Source organism: Sabethes cyaneus, chromosome 2 (genome assembly GCF_943734655.1).
Source record: "Sabethes cyaneus chromosome 2, idSabCyanKW18_F2, whole genome shotgun sequence".
Lineage (NCBI taxonomy): Eukaryota > Metazoa > Arthropoda > Insecta > Diptera > Culicidae > Sabethes > Sabethes cyaneus.
In genome coordinates, this window is record NC_071354.1 from 35388224 (window position 1) to 35405940 (window position 17717).

Sequence of the window (17717 nt, forward strand, 5' to 3'; positions counted from 1 at the left end):
TTCGGTGTTACAGCCTAATTCTCGAGCGTCCCTGTGAAAGAATCGATACTTGGGTGATTGGCTATAGCCGGCAGGCAGTAGCCGTTTACAATCTCCTAACCAATAACCATCCATCTCCACCTTGATTAATACTATGCGAAGGGGTAGATGTTATAGAGAAATATGACAGCCCTGACTAAATCCAGCAATAACAGACCCAAATTTTAACAGGCAAATAAATATAGATATATTTTTTCTTTTTCAGTTATTTTGTTGAAATTCTGGGACATTGTCGTTCAATGTTACAAAATACTAGAACACAATGGTATCCTGATCTTCGACGGAATAGAAATCCAAACTTTTGCCGTGTTTTTCTAGAGGAATCCGGACGTCTCGTTTTCTGTCCAGCAGCGACAGGTGCAGACCACCCTGCCGATCCGCCGGCGGTCCGAACAGTTTGACGATTAAGTTCTCCAAAGTTTGCAAATTTATCTGCTTGGGGACCTTTTTCTTGTGCATTTCTCCGGTGCGTTCGTTCAACAGATGTAGATTCAGCATGTTGGACACCTTACGAGTGTCGGGAAGAAACTGTTCCGGGCTGCCCAGTCCTAAAAAATCCGATAAGTAACGTTACCGACAATAACTTTTAATCATCGTAATACCGATACTCACTTTCCATTACCCGCGGATACATTCTATGTGCCTTGAAAAATGCCTTCAACTGTTGGGCATCGTTCCGAATCAAATACCACTGAACGGCGTACATTTTCCACATATCGCATTCCGAGTCACGACGCAGTTTTTCCTCAACAGTCGAGCGGTTAAACGTCTTGAGGCCAGCGATCGACCCGACAGCACGGGAAACGGTTTCCTCGTAGCTCACGCTCGGGTCCGGGTCCATGGTCAAATGTTCCAGGGCAGCCAACTTATCTAACTCGTTAAAAATCGCACACTGATTTGCAATGGGATTTTCGCGTAGGTAAAGCACGCGCAACTTGGGAAATAGAGCGATCTTTTCCGTATGGGGACACTCTTCCGGAAACACAATCTGACGAATTCCATTACCATTAAGCGATAGCTCCTGTAGAGCAGGCAGTCGACCCAGTGATTTAATAGATTGCGGATCGTTAATCTGGTTGTTTTGAAGATCCAAACTTTGTAAATTTGTCAGTGCCATTTCGTAACTTTCTTCAGTAATAAAACGTATTTCATTGTCCTCGAGGGAGAGATTCTCAATCATCGGCCACAGTCGAGCCAAACGCACCAGCTCCGGCCAGGAGCTGAGGGCGCACTTTTTCAATATAAGTTTTTTCAAACCATGGAATTTAGTAACCAACGAGCAGATGTCTTCATCTGTCGGTCTAACCAACCGATTATTAGAGAGATTAATTTCCTGCAGAGTGGGAATCTGTGCTACCATATCGCCGACAATTTTCCAATTCCACAAAAGCGTTGCCGAAACGTCCAGGGCACAAAGACTTGTTAGAGCAGACAAATTTCCCGCGGAACTAACCGGCGAATATGCCACCGAAACGTCAACCAAGTGGCTTAGGTCACTCTGTTTGCCACCAATTTTCTCCATTCCAACAACCTGAAAGACAAGAAATAAAACGGTGACCTCGATTTCTCACAAATAAATATGACAAACTATTGGTTCAGCTTGAACGCACTTTTTTTGATAGCGTCCTAGCAAAAAAGGTGCACGGATATCCACTCACCTCAAACAAGGACGCATGCATCTGCTTCTGTACCTCTTTCAACATCTCCGCATCCAAGCCCAAAGTATCCTTCGTCATAATGTACTTATCATTTATAGCTTCCAGCAAAGTCATAAACGAAGGAATCTTTTCGCTACGAATCATTGATCCTGCGTTTTCATTTCTGTTATGGAAACATCAGTATACAAACGTTAGTTAGAGATAAACAAATATGACTCATCCGCGCCCCCACCCTTCCTTTTTCATTATTACATTATAAGAATGACACATACTGACCTTGTCAAAAAGTACTCCACACCGTTCACCGTTCCGGAATGTTTGCCCCGTTGTGGATCATCCCATTCAACCCCGATCCATTCGCCTTCGGTATTGGCCACCTACGAACGATTACACCATACATGGAGTTTTTGCACAATTTACCAACAACCCTCCACCCACCCACACGAAATTCATCAGCAAACGAAAAGCTTACCTCTCCGATGTAACGAATGGTTCCATAGTGCTGGCCGATCCGGATGCGAGCTCCCAGTTCTAGTCGGCTCTGTGGTATCATTATCTCTCGACTGGTTCGCTTTCTAGTTAGAGTTGCACCGATTTTGGACGAAAATTTACAACTTTTTTCACCAGTTGTTTACAGGATTTCCTTGTTCTGCTCAAAAGTGATCGCGTATTAAAAAAGTTTTTCACACGGATGTCAAACGGTTGCGTTAGCTGCGTTACTAATCACAGCCAGTCGATAAAGAAGACCAAAATTTGGTAATAAAATTCGGGGGCTTTTTGAAATAGGCGTAAGTGACATAATGAAGCTCGTAGTAAACAATATTCTGGCCATATAGAGTTTGAATTATCCTTGGAATTACCCAAATACTGGAGCGGTCCGCTTTCAGCTTCGGACAGATGAAATTACAGGAAGACATGTTGAAAATTCAACTCTTGACTTGACTATACTTTTAAATCCATTTAAGGTTCAAACACGCGTCATTGATTTCTGCGATTTTAAAATCAGTTTTTAAGGTCAAAACAAAAGTTATGTGCAAAAAAAATCGCGTTCTTGCGTCATCACAACAATTTATTATTATATTTAATTTTCGAGAACATATCTCGCACAACTTTTCAAAAGGACCTAAGTAACAATGAGAGTTTCTCTTTGTGCCTCTTCTCTTTCGGTTGCCACGGCGATGCAAATGCACTTTAAAACATCAGCCTTGCATAAATCGGTTGCTGCTGGCGACGAACTAGAAGTGGTAGATGATCTCGTTTATTTTGGATTGCTGGTGACCGTGGACAACATTAGTAAGGCAATCCAGCGGTGCAGTCAAGCGGGAAATCGAGCTTACTTTGCCCTTCACTATACGCTACGATCAAGAAGCATATGCTACCGTACGAAGCTGATAATGCACAAATCTTTTATTAGGTCAGTAGTTCTTTATGGACTCGTAAGGTCGCTCACGGAGGATATACGCGCCCTTTCCGTGTCCGAACGAAAGGGTACTGCGGATACTTGGCGGAGTTCAAACTGAAAGCGAAGAGTGGTGGAGACGTATTAATCACGAGCTACAGGCATTGTTTGGAGAGAATCCCATCGTACATTTGGCGAAAGTCAGTAGGCTACGGTGGGCCAGACGCATCGTAAGAATGTCGGACGATAGTGCGACGGAAACAGTTGTCTTCAACAACTTTACTGGCATCAGGAACAGGGGCTCAATGTGCAAGATGGCACGATCACGTCGAAAGTGATTTGTGACTTTTGAGACGACTGGAAAATTGGCGACGAGTGGCCAAAGTTCGAGTTAAATGGAGGCGACTGCTTGAATCAGCACGAGCTACCCCGGCTTTAGGCTGCTGACGATGACTACAATATATTGTGTCATCCACGTTTATCGTACGCAACTACCGACTACTAAGTTTAATCCAATTAATTTTTCTAACGGGACAACGTGTAACTATTTCAGTAAATATCAATAATAGCGAAACCTTACTGATACTTAGTGATATTATTGCTTACTGATAACTATCAGTAGTTAATGATAGTTTTCCCATCCCTAATCGCATATGTTGGGTTGGAAATGAACAAAATGTTGGAGGGTCATTCCGGTCGAGCGGCGAGCCGAACATTTTCTTCTATCAGTTTGGTTCGTAGCACTCACACATCGGCGAGCGTGTTGGACGAACATGAATTCACCAACATTTTCGGCCAACATGTACGTACGTGTATGGGGGCCTTAAAAATGCTTTGAAAACTTACAAATCAATGACGCGTGTTTGAACCTTAAAATAGTACCTAAATTTTGTCATTGATTGTCAGTGAAAATTGGTTATGAGTTTGCTTTTCACACATTTGATTTGTGTTATTGCTGAAGTAGGGGAAACGAAATCATATAGGTACCGCTTTCTTTTCACCTATTCAGCTTTCCACGAGCGATAATGGCGGCTATTGAGCACAAGTGGGCACAATCTTTTGACATTCATTGCAGGAGCGTCGAGTTCGCCTTGACAAAGTTACTATGGAAATATCCATAATTGTTTGTTGTTCGTGTGTAAAAATGTAAATATTGTTTAATTTTGCAGATCAGCTGAAGTGGAACATAACGGATTCAATGAACGGATTCAAACTTTTGTAGTGGTTTGTGGCCATAATTTTCTGAAAGCACCGGCTCAGGATACTTTTTACAATCGTGCGAATTAAACATTCGAGTGCACTCAGAGGCAAACGTTAACTTCATATTGGTCGACCCGTTGACAAGTTTGATCTCGAATAGCGTCTCGTCTTAATAAGAAACATTCCATTGCGTATTTGGCCATTCTCCCTGAAATATCCGAAAACTGTGAAGCCACAATTCATAAAACTTCTTATCTGTACTTCTTATCTGTATCTGTACGTATTATGTTCTTCTTCAGCTGATCTGCAAAATTAAACAATGTTTACATTTTTTCAATCCAACAACAAATAATCATGGATGTTTCCATCGTAACTCCGTCCGAGCGAACTCGACGCTCCTGCAGTGAATGTCAAAAGATTGTGCCCACTTGTGCTCAATATCCGCCATTATCACTCGCGGAAAGCTGGATACGACATCCCATACACGGTAAATAAACCATCACGTTCGGTTTGGGATGAGGGGTTCAATCAAGTTTTATACCGACGGGTCAAAGGTGGGAGTCAAAACGGGTGCTGGAGTGTACGGCCCCAGAACTAGAATATCTATCCAGCTTTCCACGAGCGATAATGGCGCATATTGAGCACAAGTGGGCACAATCTTTTGACATTCATTGGAGGAGCGTCGAGTTCGCCCTGACGGAGTTACTATGAATACATTCATGATTGTTTGTTGTTCGAATCTAAGGTTCGAATGTAAAAATGTAAACATTGTTCAATTTTGTAGATCAGCTAAAGAGGAACATAATTGAACGGACAACAAGTTTTATGAATTGTGGCTTCGCAGTTTTCGGATATTTCAGGGAGAATGACCAAATACGCAGCGGAAAGTTTCTTATCAAAACGACACGCTGTTCGAGAGCAAACTTGGCAACGGTTCGACTAATATGAAGTTCAATGTTCACGTTTGCCTCTGAGTGCATTCGAATGTTTAATTCGCACGATTGTAGAAAGTATCCTGAGCCGGTGCTTTCAGGAAATTATGGCCACAAACCACTACAAAAGTTTGAATCCGTTCAATTATGTTCCACTTCAGCTGATCTGCAAAATGAAACAATGTTTATATTTTTACACTCGAACAACAAACAATCATGGATGTTTCCATAGTAACTCCGTCAGGGCGAACTCGACGCTCCTCCAATGAATGTCAAAAGATTGTGCCCACTTGTGCTCAATAACCGCCATTATCGCTCGTGGAAAGCTGGATTGGCAAAATATAATAATGTTTTTTAATCAACACTTTCGTTTTGGTTGGCTTATTAGACATTGATCTGTGCGGTCCCAGCGTTCCATTCTTGCTAGGACTAGAGGATCACGATGTTCACCAATGCGAAGAAGGATGGGTACCAGTTTATACCAGTGCCGAAAAGAAACTGGCCGTTATGTCGATTTGTTTTCTATTGAAGAGCCGAACCGAAGCTTTTATTTGGCGAGGACCCAAGAAGACTGCAATGATCAAACAGTTTTTAGAGGACGTCGCTTGGGATGAGTTGGATTATCTCATTATCGATACTCCTCCGGGGTTTTCGGACGAACACATCACCGTCATGGAAAACTTGAAGGGAGTAAACGCAGATTGTGACAACGCCTCAGGAAATGGCCTTGGAAGACGTCCGAAAGGAGGTAACTTTCTGTAAGAAACTGGGATACCGATCATTGGGATTGTAGAGAATATGAGCGGCTTTGTGTATCCCAATTGTGCCGAATGTACGAATATATTCTCTTTGGGAGGTGGATTAGCGTTGGCAGAACTGGCAAAAGTGCCCCACTTGGGGACGTTACCGATCGATCCACGTGTTGGTGGATTGGGGTGTACGGGAAAGGCATGTGTGAATGAACTACCAGATTGTACCACCTCACAAGTGCTGAGAGATATTGTTAAGGTTTTAACAGAGGAAAAGCAATAAAACTTAAGCTTAATTTGAAATAAATTTTTACGTTCGAAACTTCCACGATCCAAACTGGTCATCAAATTAAAATACAAGAAATTATTTGGCTTTAAAACTCCAAGTATATTAAGGCTTAGAAAATATCTCTTACGACCGTAACTTTATGGTAATAGTGAGGCGCCAGTTCTGTAAGCCACTCTTGTTTAATAACGGTACCTTTATAAACAATTTGGTAGTATGCAAAAGTTCACAAAATACAACCCATTGTGGCTGTTCTACGGTATACAATGCCGAAAGTGGATGAATCGAAAGCTCTGTGTCACCTCGTACCGTTTTGTAAACCCCAGAATGATGCAAATAAGCAGCGTATGGAAAAAATCCCAACACATGCACAATGCACATTGTCATCACAAGAAAGCAGTGGTATGTTTAATTCTCGTTCCAGCATGCTGCAAAGTTGTGTTTTGATTTCATGTGCGCGTTTCAAATTACGATAAATCAAAAAATTTCGTCCACAGAATTCTTTCGTGCGATCATTTGCAACAAAGGCTGTGTACACATTCAAAAGTGTGATCAGATCTCCCTCAGAAACTTCAAAATTACGCTTCGCAATACGGGCTCGTATGGACGCCTGGCCGCTCACTGGTTTTGAGAAAACTGATTGAACTTGCAGCATGGCTATTATAATAAGAATTTCCTCTGAGCATCCCATCTCGTCGGCGTTGTACAGCATTTTATTGAACATCGGATTTATAAGCATTTCTGCTAGGAAATAACCAATCGGGGACGTTATGTTTCCATCGGAGTCGAGTGCATCCAGAGCGAACAAAGTCTCCAGTGAAGCCAGCAGATTCTTAGCCGGTGGTGGTGAAGGAAACGTGAACCGCAAGATGTTATCAATTCCCACTCTTCTTCGGTATAGAGACGGTAGACTTTTCCGCTGCGAATCCTTCCGGCTCGGCCTGCTCGCTGTTCCGCGGCTGCTTTGCTAGTCGGTACTATTACCAAACTGTTAGTGGTGCTTTCGGCTGAATACCAGTTCAACTTTACAAATCCGCTATCAATAACTAAAAGTAGTTGACATTAGAATTTCTTTACAGTTTCAAGCAAGCAGTTAAGTTACAAGCCGGCTTACCATAAACAATTCCTGGAATTGTCTCTGATGTCTCCGCTATGTTTGTAGCTAAATTAACTTTCCGAACTCCCTTAGGGGCGTTGAAAAAAACTTTCAACTGATCCGTGTTGGATAGCGTTCCGTACATGGGAAATATTGTCAAGTCATCCTTCCCACTAGCCTCCTTATGCTCAAGCAAAAGATCGAGTGCTTTTAACACTTCTTCCTGCCCCGTCAGGAACGCAAGAATGTCTCCCGGTTTCTCACTACGATGGATTTTCATTACCGTTTCCACTGTTCCCTTCACGTAGTCTGGACAAGGTTCTGAAAGTGTAGTCCAAATTATTACAGCAAAGTTTCGTTAATTGGTGGTTCGTTAATTGGGCGGTTCGTTAATTGGGTGTTCGCTAATTGGGCTATGTGACAACTTGAATGTCAAAATTGTATGGAATTTTCGAGTTTAGAAATTTCTAACAACTGTCAGTCGGCCCAATTAGCGAATCAGCTGGAGTGCAGTCGTGGCCCAATTAACGAATTCAGGCTGTATATCTTTTTGAGCCTGACGAACAAAACCTTACCTTGCAAATAAAACATCTCGTAGGGATACATGCGACCTTGCGATCTGCAAAATTAAACAATGTTTACATTGTTACACTCGAACAACAAACAATCATAGATGTTTCCATAGTAACACCGTCAGGGCGAACACGACGCTCCTCCAATGAATGTCAAAAGATTGTGCCCACTTGTGCTCAATATCCGCCATTATCGCTCGTGGAAAGCTGGATATAGCAATGGGAGATTGGCCAACAGTCTTCCAGGCTGAGATAGCTGTTATAATAAAATGTGCAAACATCTGTCTCAAAAGGAAATACAGACATGCTCTAATCTGCATTTTCCCTGACAGCCAAGTGGCACTAAAAGCGCTTAAAGCTTTTAAGTGTTTCTCAAAAATGGCCTGGGATTGCATTTGTCTCTTATGGCAACTGAGCCAGCTACTCGGTAAACCTGTACTGGGTCCCTGATCATTGCGGAATAGATGGAAATGAACTTTCAGACGAACTAGCCAGATGTGGTTCTAACTCTCCATTCACAGGTCCGGATCCATTCTGCGGTATCTCGGACTGTGTGATGAAGAATGAACTGAAACAATGGGAGAGCCGAATGATTATGGCCAATTTGATGGCCGTACAATCGCTCAAACAATCAAAAAAAATTATAATGCCGAGTATTAAGGTTTTTCAAAAGCTGGCTGAGTCTCAATAAGTTTACCGCTCGTTTACCGGTCTAGTGACAGGAATTGTCCGAATAAATATCTTCGGAATCTCGGTTTCGTGCAAGATGATATTTGTCGCCTGTGTAATGCCGAGAGCGAAACCTCGGAACACTTACTCTGCAATTGTGGAGCACTAATAGGACGCAGACTGCAGTATCTCAAAAAGGGCCTGCTAGAGTCTAGGAAATCTGGTTTGCGTCGCCGATCAGGTTTATAAACCAATAGTCATCCCTGATTGGCACCTGTCTCGCTCCAGCTACCAGCCTACCACTTTCTCAATAAGTGATAGGTAAACCCTTGGGTAAGCCTGAAGCGTACAGCAAAAGAAACAATGGGGCATACCACAATAGTTCAAAATAATGGACGCAGTGGCAAGAGTACCCAACAGAAGAGGATCATCAGTTTCATCATTACCACTTTCGTCATTACACTCAAGTCTTTTTTTACACGGTTTGTTTTTTTCGATTACTCGAAAACGGTGCAGCTAAGGAACTATTTACAATCTACGTGAGGAATGTCGAGCTACTCCCAAATGTATTAAGAAATAAATGAATGGTCTCTAAGTTACCCCGTTCTTAATACTCAAAAAACTAAACTGTGTAAAAAAAGTACTTGAGTGTACAATGTCGTGTATGTGGGTAGATTTGTATAGGGATCTTATACGCGGTTCGATATACGCGCAGACATAACGGAATTCGAATGATTATTTGAGAAAATATGATTTTTATGGAGGAACATTTGTAAGCGCGAACGCGGTTTTTATTTTCTAGAAAGAACTGACAGTTTACACTGGAAAAATTATGACGGTTGGATTGCATACATAACATTTCCTCCCTCCTTTGAGAAAGAAATCCGATCCTCACGACTACGGTGAATATCTAAGAGGGGGACGGCGTGGTCTGTCTGAGCGACGTAAAATGAACGGTAAACTTTCCTGATGCTGCTCTGGACTGCTACGAGGAGTCAGGAATCGGGCATCTGGTGAGCTTGTAGAAACGGACGAACGTTCCAACGAAGTACTGCAAGGTGAATTGCATCGCTGATCCGGTGACGTCATTGTATCTCCATAGAAACGCACTCGTCGTTTTGCCACACCTGTTGTACCATTATCACTGATTGTACAGCCGTCAAACCTTCGCATTTGATTTACATGACGTTTCAGACGTTTTCCATTGTAAACCACTTCGTAGTGCAGGTCTCCTAAACGGGCAGCCACTACTCCCGAAATCCATTTGTTCATTCGGGGGTTTCCGGAAAGAACATAGACGTGTTGCCCTAATTCGAATGACCGGAACGAAGGATCGAAGGCTGCTTGTTGTTTTTCGGAAATCTTAGTGTTAAGATTCTGCGGTCTAACCAGATCAAGTCGTGTTCGAACATTCCGACCAAGGAACAGTTTTGCCGGTGACTCTCCAGTTTCAGCATGAGGTGCTCTTCGGTACTGTTGCAGAAATTTATTGATGTTTGTTTGCAATGTGTTGTTTGTCGTATTCATCGCCTTCAGTGCGTTTTTAATTGTTTGGACATATCGTTCAGCTTGCCCGTTAGTAGCTGGATGGTATGGAGCCGAAAGTTTGTGAAACTTCACCCCGTTCGCCTGTAGGAAAGAATCGAACTCTGCAGCAGTAAACTGCGGCCCGTTATCGGACACCAGTGTGATAGGGGCACCGTATGCAGTGAATACATCATCCAGTATCTTGATCGTGGCGGATGTCGTCGTAGAATGGGTGATTTTTACTTCGAACCATTTGCTGTATGCATCGACAATTATCAGCAGCATTGCTCCCGCTACCGGGCCAGCGTAATCCACATGAATACGCTCCCATGGACCTTTTGGATACTCCCAGTGGTGGTTACTGAATTTCGCAGGGGCAGGTGCGTGACGTGCGCATTCTGTACATGATCTTACCATACACTCGATGTCTGAATCGATTCCAGGCCAGTAAACGAATGAACGTGCTAGTCCTTTCATTTTCACCACTCCGATGTGCGCTGCGTGTAGATCATTCAAAATGGGTTGACGAAGAGTGGGCGGTATTACTACGCGATGCTCGAATAGCAAGCAGTTGGCAACAATAGTGTATTTTGCTTCTGGAGCCTTATGTTGAAATGAATTACCGCACCAATTTGTCGTTCAGTGTAGCAGGGAAACTGTTATACGGTTCCAGCAGAATGCCGGCTGTCAACATAACGTCAGCTGTCAAACGACTCCAGCTGTCAGACGACGCCAGCTGTCATAAACAACTCACTATTGTAGGATCATGTGTTTATAGAATTATAAGTATTGTTTCCATATCAATCGCTATTATAATGTAACCAAGAATCATGACCTCGATACATGTTACCAATAAACTTTACCTTTTACTCAGGCTAGATAAATAGTAGTGTTTCTATTAATCAACCAAGGTCCAACAGGTTATGGGCCCAGCCAACCTCAAGATCATCTAGTGGAGACTAGAGTTTTTGTGGATTAGGGTTACTAATCCTAGGAAGAAATTCCTTTATTTAAAAAGCTAACCAGTAGTCAGCTGGTAGAGCAGACCCAGTAGGTAACTGGCAGTCCACGAATCCAGTAGTAAACTGGAAATCCACACACCCAATCGTTAACTGGAGATACCGGCGCACCTAGCGGACACTGACGGAAAAGCAGCCAACCTGAAAGGTTCAATCTGGATAGTTCTCGTGCTCGATTTACTTGCGGGACTTCAGGTTTTTTTTACCCTGGTGCAGTACTGCTGCTGAACGTGATATTTTCGGTGGTTAACCGGATGGTTCCTGAATTCATTTTACTTGCGGGACGTCACATCTTTTGATTCGACTGCAGCAAAACTGCAGAACGTGATATTGTCGGTAGTTAACCGGATGGTTCCCGAGTTCGATTTACTCGTGGGACATCGGACACTTTGGACGTGATATTTTCGGTGGTTAACTGGATAATTCCTGAGCTCACTTTAGTCGCGGGACGTCAGACCCTTTGATCCTGTTGCAGCAAAACTGCTGAACGTGTATTTTCGGTGGTTAATCGAATGGTTCCAGAGTATAATTTACTTACGGGACTTTACATCTTTTGATCCGATTGCAGTAATACTACTGTACGTTATACTTTCGGTGGTTAACCCGGTAATTCTCTGCATACTTCGATTCTGCCAACATGGCGGATAGGAACAACGGCGGCAGCGGTCGACGGAACGGTGGCTACGAGAGGGGCACTCTCGAGTTCACATTGCCGTTGACTGCAGTACGAGGCTTCGATCGGGTAACAATCTTCGATGGCAAACGAGCCACCTTTCCAGTCTGGAAGTGGCGTGTGGAGCATCGTCTGGCAAAAATGCAGCTGATACACACACTGCTGCGTACGCCGATGGAAGAAACGTTCTATAAATCAGTAGAGGGAGCTACTCCTGAGCAGGAGGCAGCAAGAAAGGAAAAGCTGCAGAAGCGATTATTCGAAGACATTGAAGCCATGGATGAAATTATTATGCTGATTAACAACGAGGTGTTGAACAAGGTCATCGGTCTGGAATATGCAAAGGAAGTCATGGACGTTCTTGTAAAGTCGTACCAGAAAGCCGGTACAGACGCAGTAGTAAATATGCGAGACCGTCTCTTTGGTATAAAGCATAAGAACTTACAAACACTTGAAAAGATATTTGAAGAGTACGATTTAGTGCTAAGGGAGCTGGATTGTATGGGTGCCAATATCTCGCATGCAGAGAAGGTGCATGCCCTGCTAATCGCTATACCGACGAAGTATAAATTTATCAAGGGGTCACTAATGATCCAATCTCATGAAGAGCTCTGTAAGAAAACAATCGCCGAAATAAAGCAGGTATTCGTGGACGCAGAAGTTGATGAACCCGAAGAAGAGAAAAGTCACAACTTTGCATTGAAGGCTAAGAAGTTAACCAGCAGATGTTTTGTATGCAATGAAATTGGACACTATAAGAGTAATTGTCCACTGTTGCAAAGGTACAATGAAAAAGAAATACGATTTCAGAGCAAGACAGAAACCAAGAGAGCATACGTGATGAGAAATGACAGAAACATCAATAGAGGTAGCAAAATAATCAGAGCCATAGCAGATTCAGGAGCATGCGACCACAGAGCGAATGACAAGTCGCTGGCGGAAGAAGAGGAGTTGCGTAAACCAATCAAGGAAACAACTGCAAAAGTTAATGGAAACCTTCGGGCTACGAAGCGTGCTTCACTTTCGATAATTAAATCGAGTGAAGATAATAAAAGGGTTACTTTTACGAACGAAAAGGTCATTTTCGAGAACGAAGTTGATACTTCGGGGAAGTTTGTCAATGGATTGAACAAACAAGAAATCTGCTCAGCATTGGATAGAAATCAAGTGAGTCTTAATACTTGGCATAAAAGACTAGCGCACTTGACAAATCCGGGAATAGAGATGCTAATCACGAAGGGAATGGCTGAGGATATCAGCTGCACTTCAGAAGTGATAGAGATAGCAAATGAATGTAATGGTTGTTTGGCGGGGAAGCGGGTAGCTTTCGAATTTCAAAGCATGAAAAAGCCAAAATCAAAGCAACCATTAGAATTGGTAAAATTCAGATATTTGCGGCAGCATAGAGCAGTAAACCTGACACTGTTATCGTTGTCTAATGAACGATTGTCGGAGGAAACCAAAAAGAAGGCAATGGTTGAGGGTATCAACTACACTTCAGGAGTATATACAGTGAATGTATTTTTGATAAGGAAGCGGGCAGCTTTCAGATTTCAAAACTTGAGAAAGCCAAGATTAAGACGATTGTTAGAATTGGTCAAATTCAGACGTTTATGGAAGCATGGAGCAGTAAACGTACGATTGTCGGAGAAAACGAAAGGGAAGAAGGAAATGGTTGAGGGTATCAACTATACTTCAGTGAGAGATACAGCAGATCTACGTTTGGTAGGGAAGCAGGCAGCTTTCAAATTCCAAAGGCTGAGAAAGCTAAAATCGAAACGATCATTAGAATTGGCAAAATTTAGATGTTTACGGAAGTATGGCGCAGTAAACATGCGACAACTGTCAGCTTACAAACAATTGTCGATGAAAATGAAGAAAATCGATGTTCAAAAGAGGAAACGAATGGTTGAGGGAATCAACTGTACGTCAACAATAAATGCAGCAAATAAATGTAACGGTTGTTTGGCAGGGAAGCATGCAGCTTTTAAATTTCATTTTTGGAAACAGCCAAGACGAAACCGAATATTAGTATTACCACAGATAACAGACATCCAAGCTAGAACAAAAAGCTTCGTAAACCGTGTGTAAAATGACTCTAGCGACATCTAACTGCTTATTGCCACTTGCATTCTCTTAAGTGATTGAAGCGCCCGCTTGCGATACCTGATGCAGCTGGTGTTGGGCAGAGCTGCCAGATATCCCGCTTTTTTCAGCTTACCACATATTGTACACATATATTATAAATACGGCATGGTTAAAAGATATGTTTATATTAGAAATCAATATAGGCGTTTTTGACAAGCTATCGCCCGCTTGGAGGCGCTGCATAAAAAAAGTGATGAAAAGTAAAATCGCTGTCAAACTCCATACATTTTTGAAAAATGCTGAAATAAAATGCATTTTTTTATTAACCCTTTCAATTGTCCAGGATTTTAGATAGCGAAATATTGGAAGAAATTTGTTTATCTACGTTAAAGTAAGTGAAAATATTCGAATTAATTAACTTTACGGCCGAAAAATGTTAATGTTTGATTTTGTACCGCATGAAACAAAAGTACATAGAGTCAGCTGCAAAGTTTACATATCCTGGATAGAGAATCACCAATTATTTTCAGTCTTCAGTGCATTCCAATGTGTTTTCAAATGCTAACGGATTTATTTTCGTGATTAGCACCACCTGCGCCAAGAGCCAAACATATAACCTATCAGTTCGTAGTCATAAATACACTTGCGAAGCTCTAATAATCTCCGGAATCAGAAACAATATACATCAAATGAACGGAAATGCATTTTCTTACCTTTATTATTCATTTTCATCATTCCCACTGTTGTTAATTCGGTAAAATATTACTTTTAAAGTTGAGCTCCATATAAGTACCAGCAAGCATTTTGGGAATTGCACTTTTTTTGTAGTTCCAATAATCACAACCAGGTAGCGAACGGTTGCTATTAGTTTTGCTCGAATTCGCCTATAATTCCAAATAGATGAAACAGAATGCACAAAATCATTGTTTCCGTGATTCGGCGTTAAAATTCGATAAAGAATAATTCTTTTAAAAAATATCTGGCAGCTCTGCAAAGTGTTGCTGATATTTTGAGGTTTGTTCATGACAAAAAAGGAAGGAAATATTTTTTCCTTTTGTTTATCTGCCCGTTTAAGATTTCGTGCAAGTGCGAGCAGGCTCTTCCGCGAAACTAAAAAAGGATGTTCAATTCTTTTCGCACTCACACGAAATCTCATTGTGGATTGGCAATGCGTGCGTGATGTCAAAAGTAAAATATTTCCTTCTGTTTTTTTTTCTCGCTAAAAAGCTAAACATCGATGATTCGCGGTTTTGCTGATATTGTTCAGGCGTGAGAAAAAAAGAGGGAAGTATATTTTTGATTTTTTCGTTACTCACACGTTGACAGTTCGTTACGAGGTTTCCTGTAAGTGCGAGCAGCCACGAAATCTCTTTTACTGCTTTCAACGCGAATTCGTGACTACAAAAGTGAATGAAATTTTCAAGCCTGTTCGCACTTACACGAAAACCCATGCCGAATTGTCAAAACTTGTGGGAAAACAATAGCAAAAATACTTCCTTCTCTTTTTTTCTTACAAAAACCAAACAAATATCAGCAACTTCGTATTCGCGAATATGTATACAACAGATCGTGTAGGGTGTAGCATCGTAGTCGCGAATGTGTACCTTATGGGGTTTCCTGTATGAGCGAGCGGGTGTCGATTTCTTTTAATATACACTAGGGCCCCCAGCTATATAGGATTTTGTGTTAGTGTGAGCAGGCTTCAAATTGCTTTTGCGCTCATGTCTTCGAATGAACATTTTAGGTGATCGCAGTGCCACCATACTGCTTATTGCCACTTGCGAAAAACCGTTGCAAGTTTTTACACACGGTCCAAGCCTAGCTTGGATGTCTGTTATCTGTGGTATTACTGCATTTAAACATTTGTGGAAGCATAGAGCAGAAAACAAACGATGGTTATCGTTGTTTTGACACCTTTAGAGATGACTACATGCACTTTGTCAGGTTCGATAATGTTGGGGAAGTCGAGAATTATGATCTTCGAAATGATCATATAGAGCTACAATCATTACGACGAAGAAAGAGAGATAAAAGACGACGGTTCTGGTATCAACAATATACAGCCACTATGACTAAAGAGGGGATACCTCAGAGCATAGAAGAACTAAAGAAACTCAAACACTGGCAAGAATGGAAGCGTGCTATTGAAGAAGAAATAGATTCGCCACATCAAGATAACACCTGGACAGTGGTCAACTGTGTTCCAAAAGGTGTAAAGACTGTCTATTTAAAATGGACATTCTCGGATGCACATATCTACAATATTTTGCTCATTGCCAAGGTTATTGGTGGTAGAGTATGGATTAAGAAAAAGCTTGGAAGGTTATTCCAAATGGAAGATGTTTTTAAAGTTAAGCGTTTCCTGGGTAAGGAAATAAGTCGCGTCTTTGAAAAACAGATGCTCCAGATTTCCCAATCTCAATACGTAGAGAAACTACTGAAGAGATTTGGGTTGAGCGATTGTAAACCAGTGGGGACACCATTGGATGCAAATACGAAATGGTTCAAGACCAATGAAAATTTAACCAATCAACCATATAGAGAATTGCTAGGGTGTCTACAATATCTATCACTAACATCAAGACCAGATATTAGTGCAGCGGTTAATATGCTGAGCAAATATAATAATTGTGCTACCGATTGGCATTGGTCAGGGTTAAAGAGAATCCTGAGATACTTGAGAGGAACAAGTAATACAAAAATAGTTTATTCAAAACCAAAGGATTACCCTATTTTGGTTGGGTTTGGAGACGCAGATTATGCTAATCCTGATGATAGAAAATCAATATCAGGATATGCATTCCTTCTGTTTGGAAATTTAATTTCATGGTCATCAAAACGGCAACCAACTATTAGCCTATCAACAAGTGAAGCTGAGTTGATTGCCCTGTGTGCAGCAACAAAAGAAGGCATGTGGTTAACAAAGCTTCTGGATGAGTTGGGGATACCAATAAATCCTTTTACAATAATGGAAGACAGCACACCATGCATCAGCATAGCAGAGGAACCCCGATCACACCAACGGTTAAAACACTTGGATATAAAGTATCTGTTCATAAGGGATCAAATCAAGGATGGCAGGCTAAAGCTTCAGTACATACCCAGCGCAGAACAACCAGCTGATGCATTCACAAAGGGGTTACCTAAAGATACACATAGAAGGCTATTCAATGTGTTGAACGTGCAAATTGCGGGGAAGTGTTGAAATGAATTACCGCACCAATTTGTCGTTCAGTGTAGCAGGGAAACTGTTATACGGTTCCAGCAGAATGCCGGCTGTCAACATAACGTCAGCTGTCAAACGACTCCAGCTGTCAGACGACGCCAGCTGTCATAAACAACTCACTATTGTAGGATCATGTGTTTATAGAATTATAAGTATTGTTTCCATATCAATCGCTATTATAATGTAACCAAGAATCATGACCTCGATACATGTTACCAATAAACTTTACCTTTTACTCAGGCTAGATAAATAGTAGTGTTTCTATTAATCAACCAAGGTCCAACACCTTATATCCTAGTTGAGCTAGATTACGGCCCAGTTCGAGTTCTTGTATGATTTTTCCGAGGTGTAAATCCTTACGTGTTTCTCGTGCTATGTGTTCAGCGCGCACTGGTAGCTGCTGCATTTGATGAAGAGCGAATAGTCCGAAATCATCCTCGCTATTTCCTCCCTCGCGCAGAGGCAGGCTGTCGATATCGGAATGCTCCAATTTGCCTGGAATTCGTGAACAGTAATCAGCATTTGTATTCAGGTTAGTTGGCTTATAAACTATGTCAAAATTGAAATGGGCCAAATAATCAGCG

The 17717-nt window shown here is 41.8% G+C and overlaps 1 protein-coding gene and 2 pseudogenes across 1 annotated transcript; 1 reads left to right on the plus strand and 2 right to left on the minus strand.

Moving 5' to 3' along the window:
• Nucleotides 1–213: 213 nt before the first annotated feature.
• On the minus strand, nt 214–2357 carry LOC128734386 (tubulin-specific chaperone E). The gene is made up of 5 exons (XM_053828557.1): nt 2170–2357; nt 1974–2074; nt 1698–1860; nt 652–1570; nt 214–587 (listed from the first exon to the last, which is right to left on the minus strand). The coding sequence occupies exons 1-5, from the start codon at nt 2248–2250 to the stop codon at nt 292–294; spliced, it is 1560 nt and encodes a 519-aa protein (XP_053684532.1). The 5' UTR covers nt 2251–2357; the 3' UTR covers nt 214–291.
• A 3252-nt stretch (nt 2358–5609) lies between these two features.
• LOC128735274 (cytosolic Fe-S cluster assembly factor NUBP2 homolog) lies at nt 5610–6260 on the plus strand (annotated as a pseudogene).
• Nucleotides 6261–6375: 115 nt separating this feature from the next.
• On the minus strand, nt 6376–10604 carry LOC128735275 (probable ATP-dependent RNA helicase DHX35; annotated as a pseudogene).
• Between the last annotated feature and the right edge of the window lie 7113 nt (nt 10605–17717).

What these genes read in the sequence shown, in the direction of transcription:
- LOC128734386 (XM_053828557.1), bottom strand. Translation starts at nt 2,250, where the DNA reads ATGATACCACAGAGCCGACTAGAACTGGGAGCTCGCATCCGGATCGGC. An exon ending in CCATTCGTTACATCGGAGAG is followed by an intron (nt 2,075 to 2,169) that starts GTAAGCTTTTCG and finishes AATCGTTCGTAG; the next exon opens with GTGGCCAATACCGAAGGCGA. An exon ending in GTGGAGTACTTTTTGACAAG is followed by an intron (nt 1,861 to 1,973) that starts GTCAGTATGTGT and finishes TTTCCATAACAG; the next exon opens with AAATGAAAACGCAGGATCAA.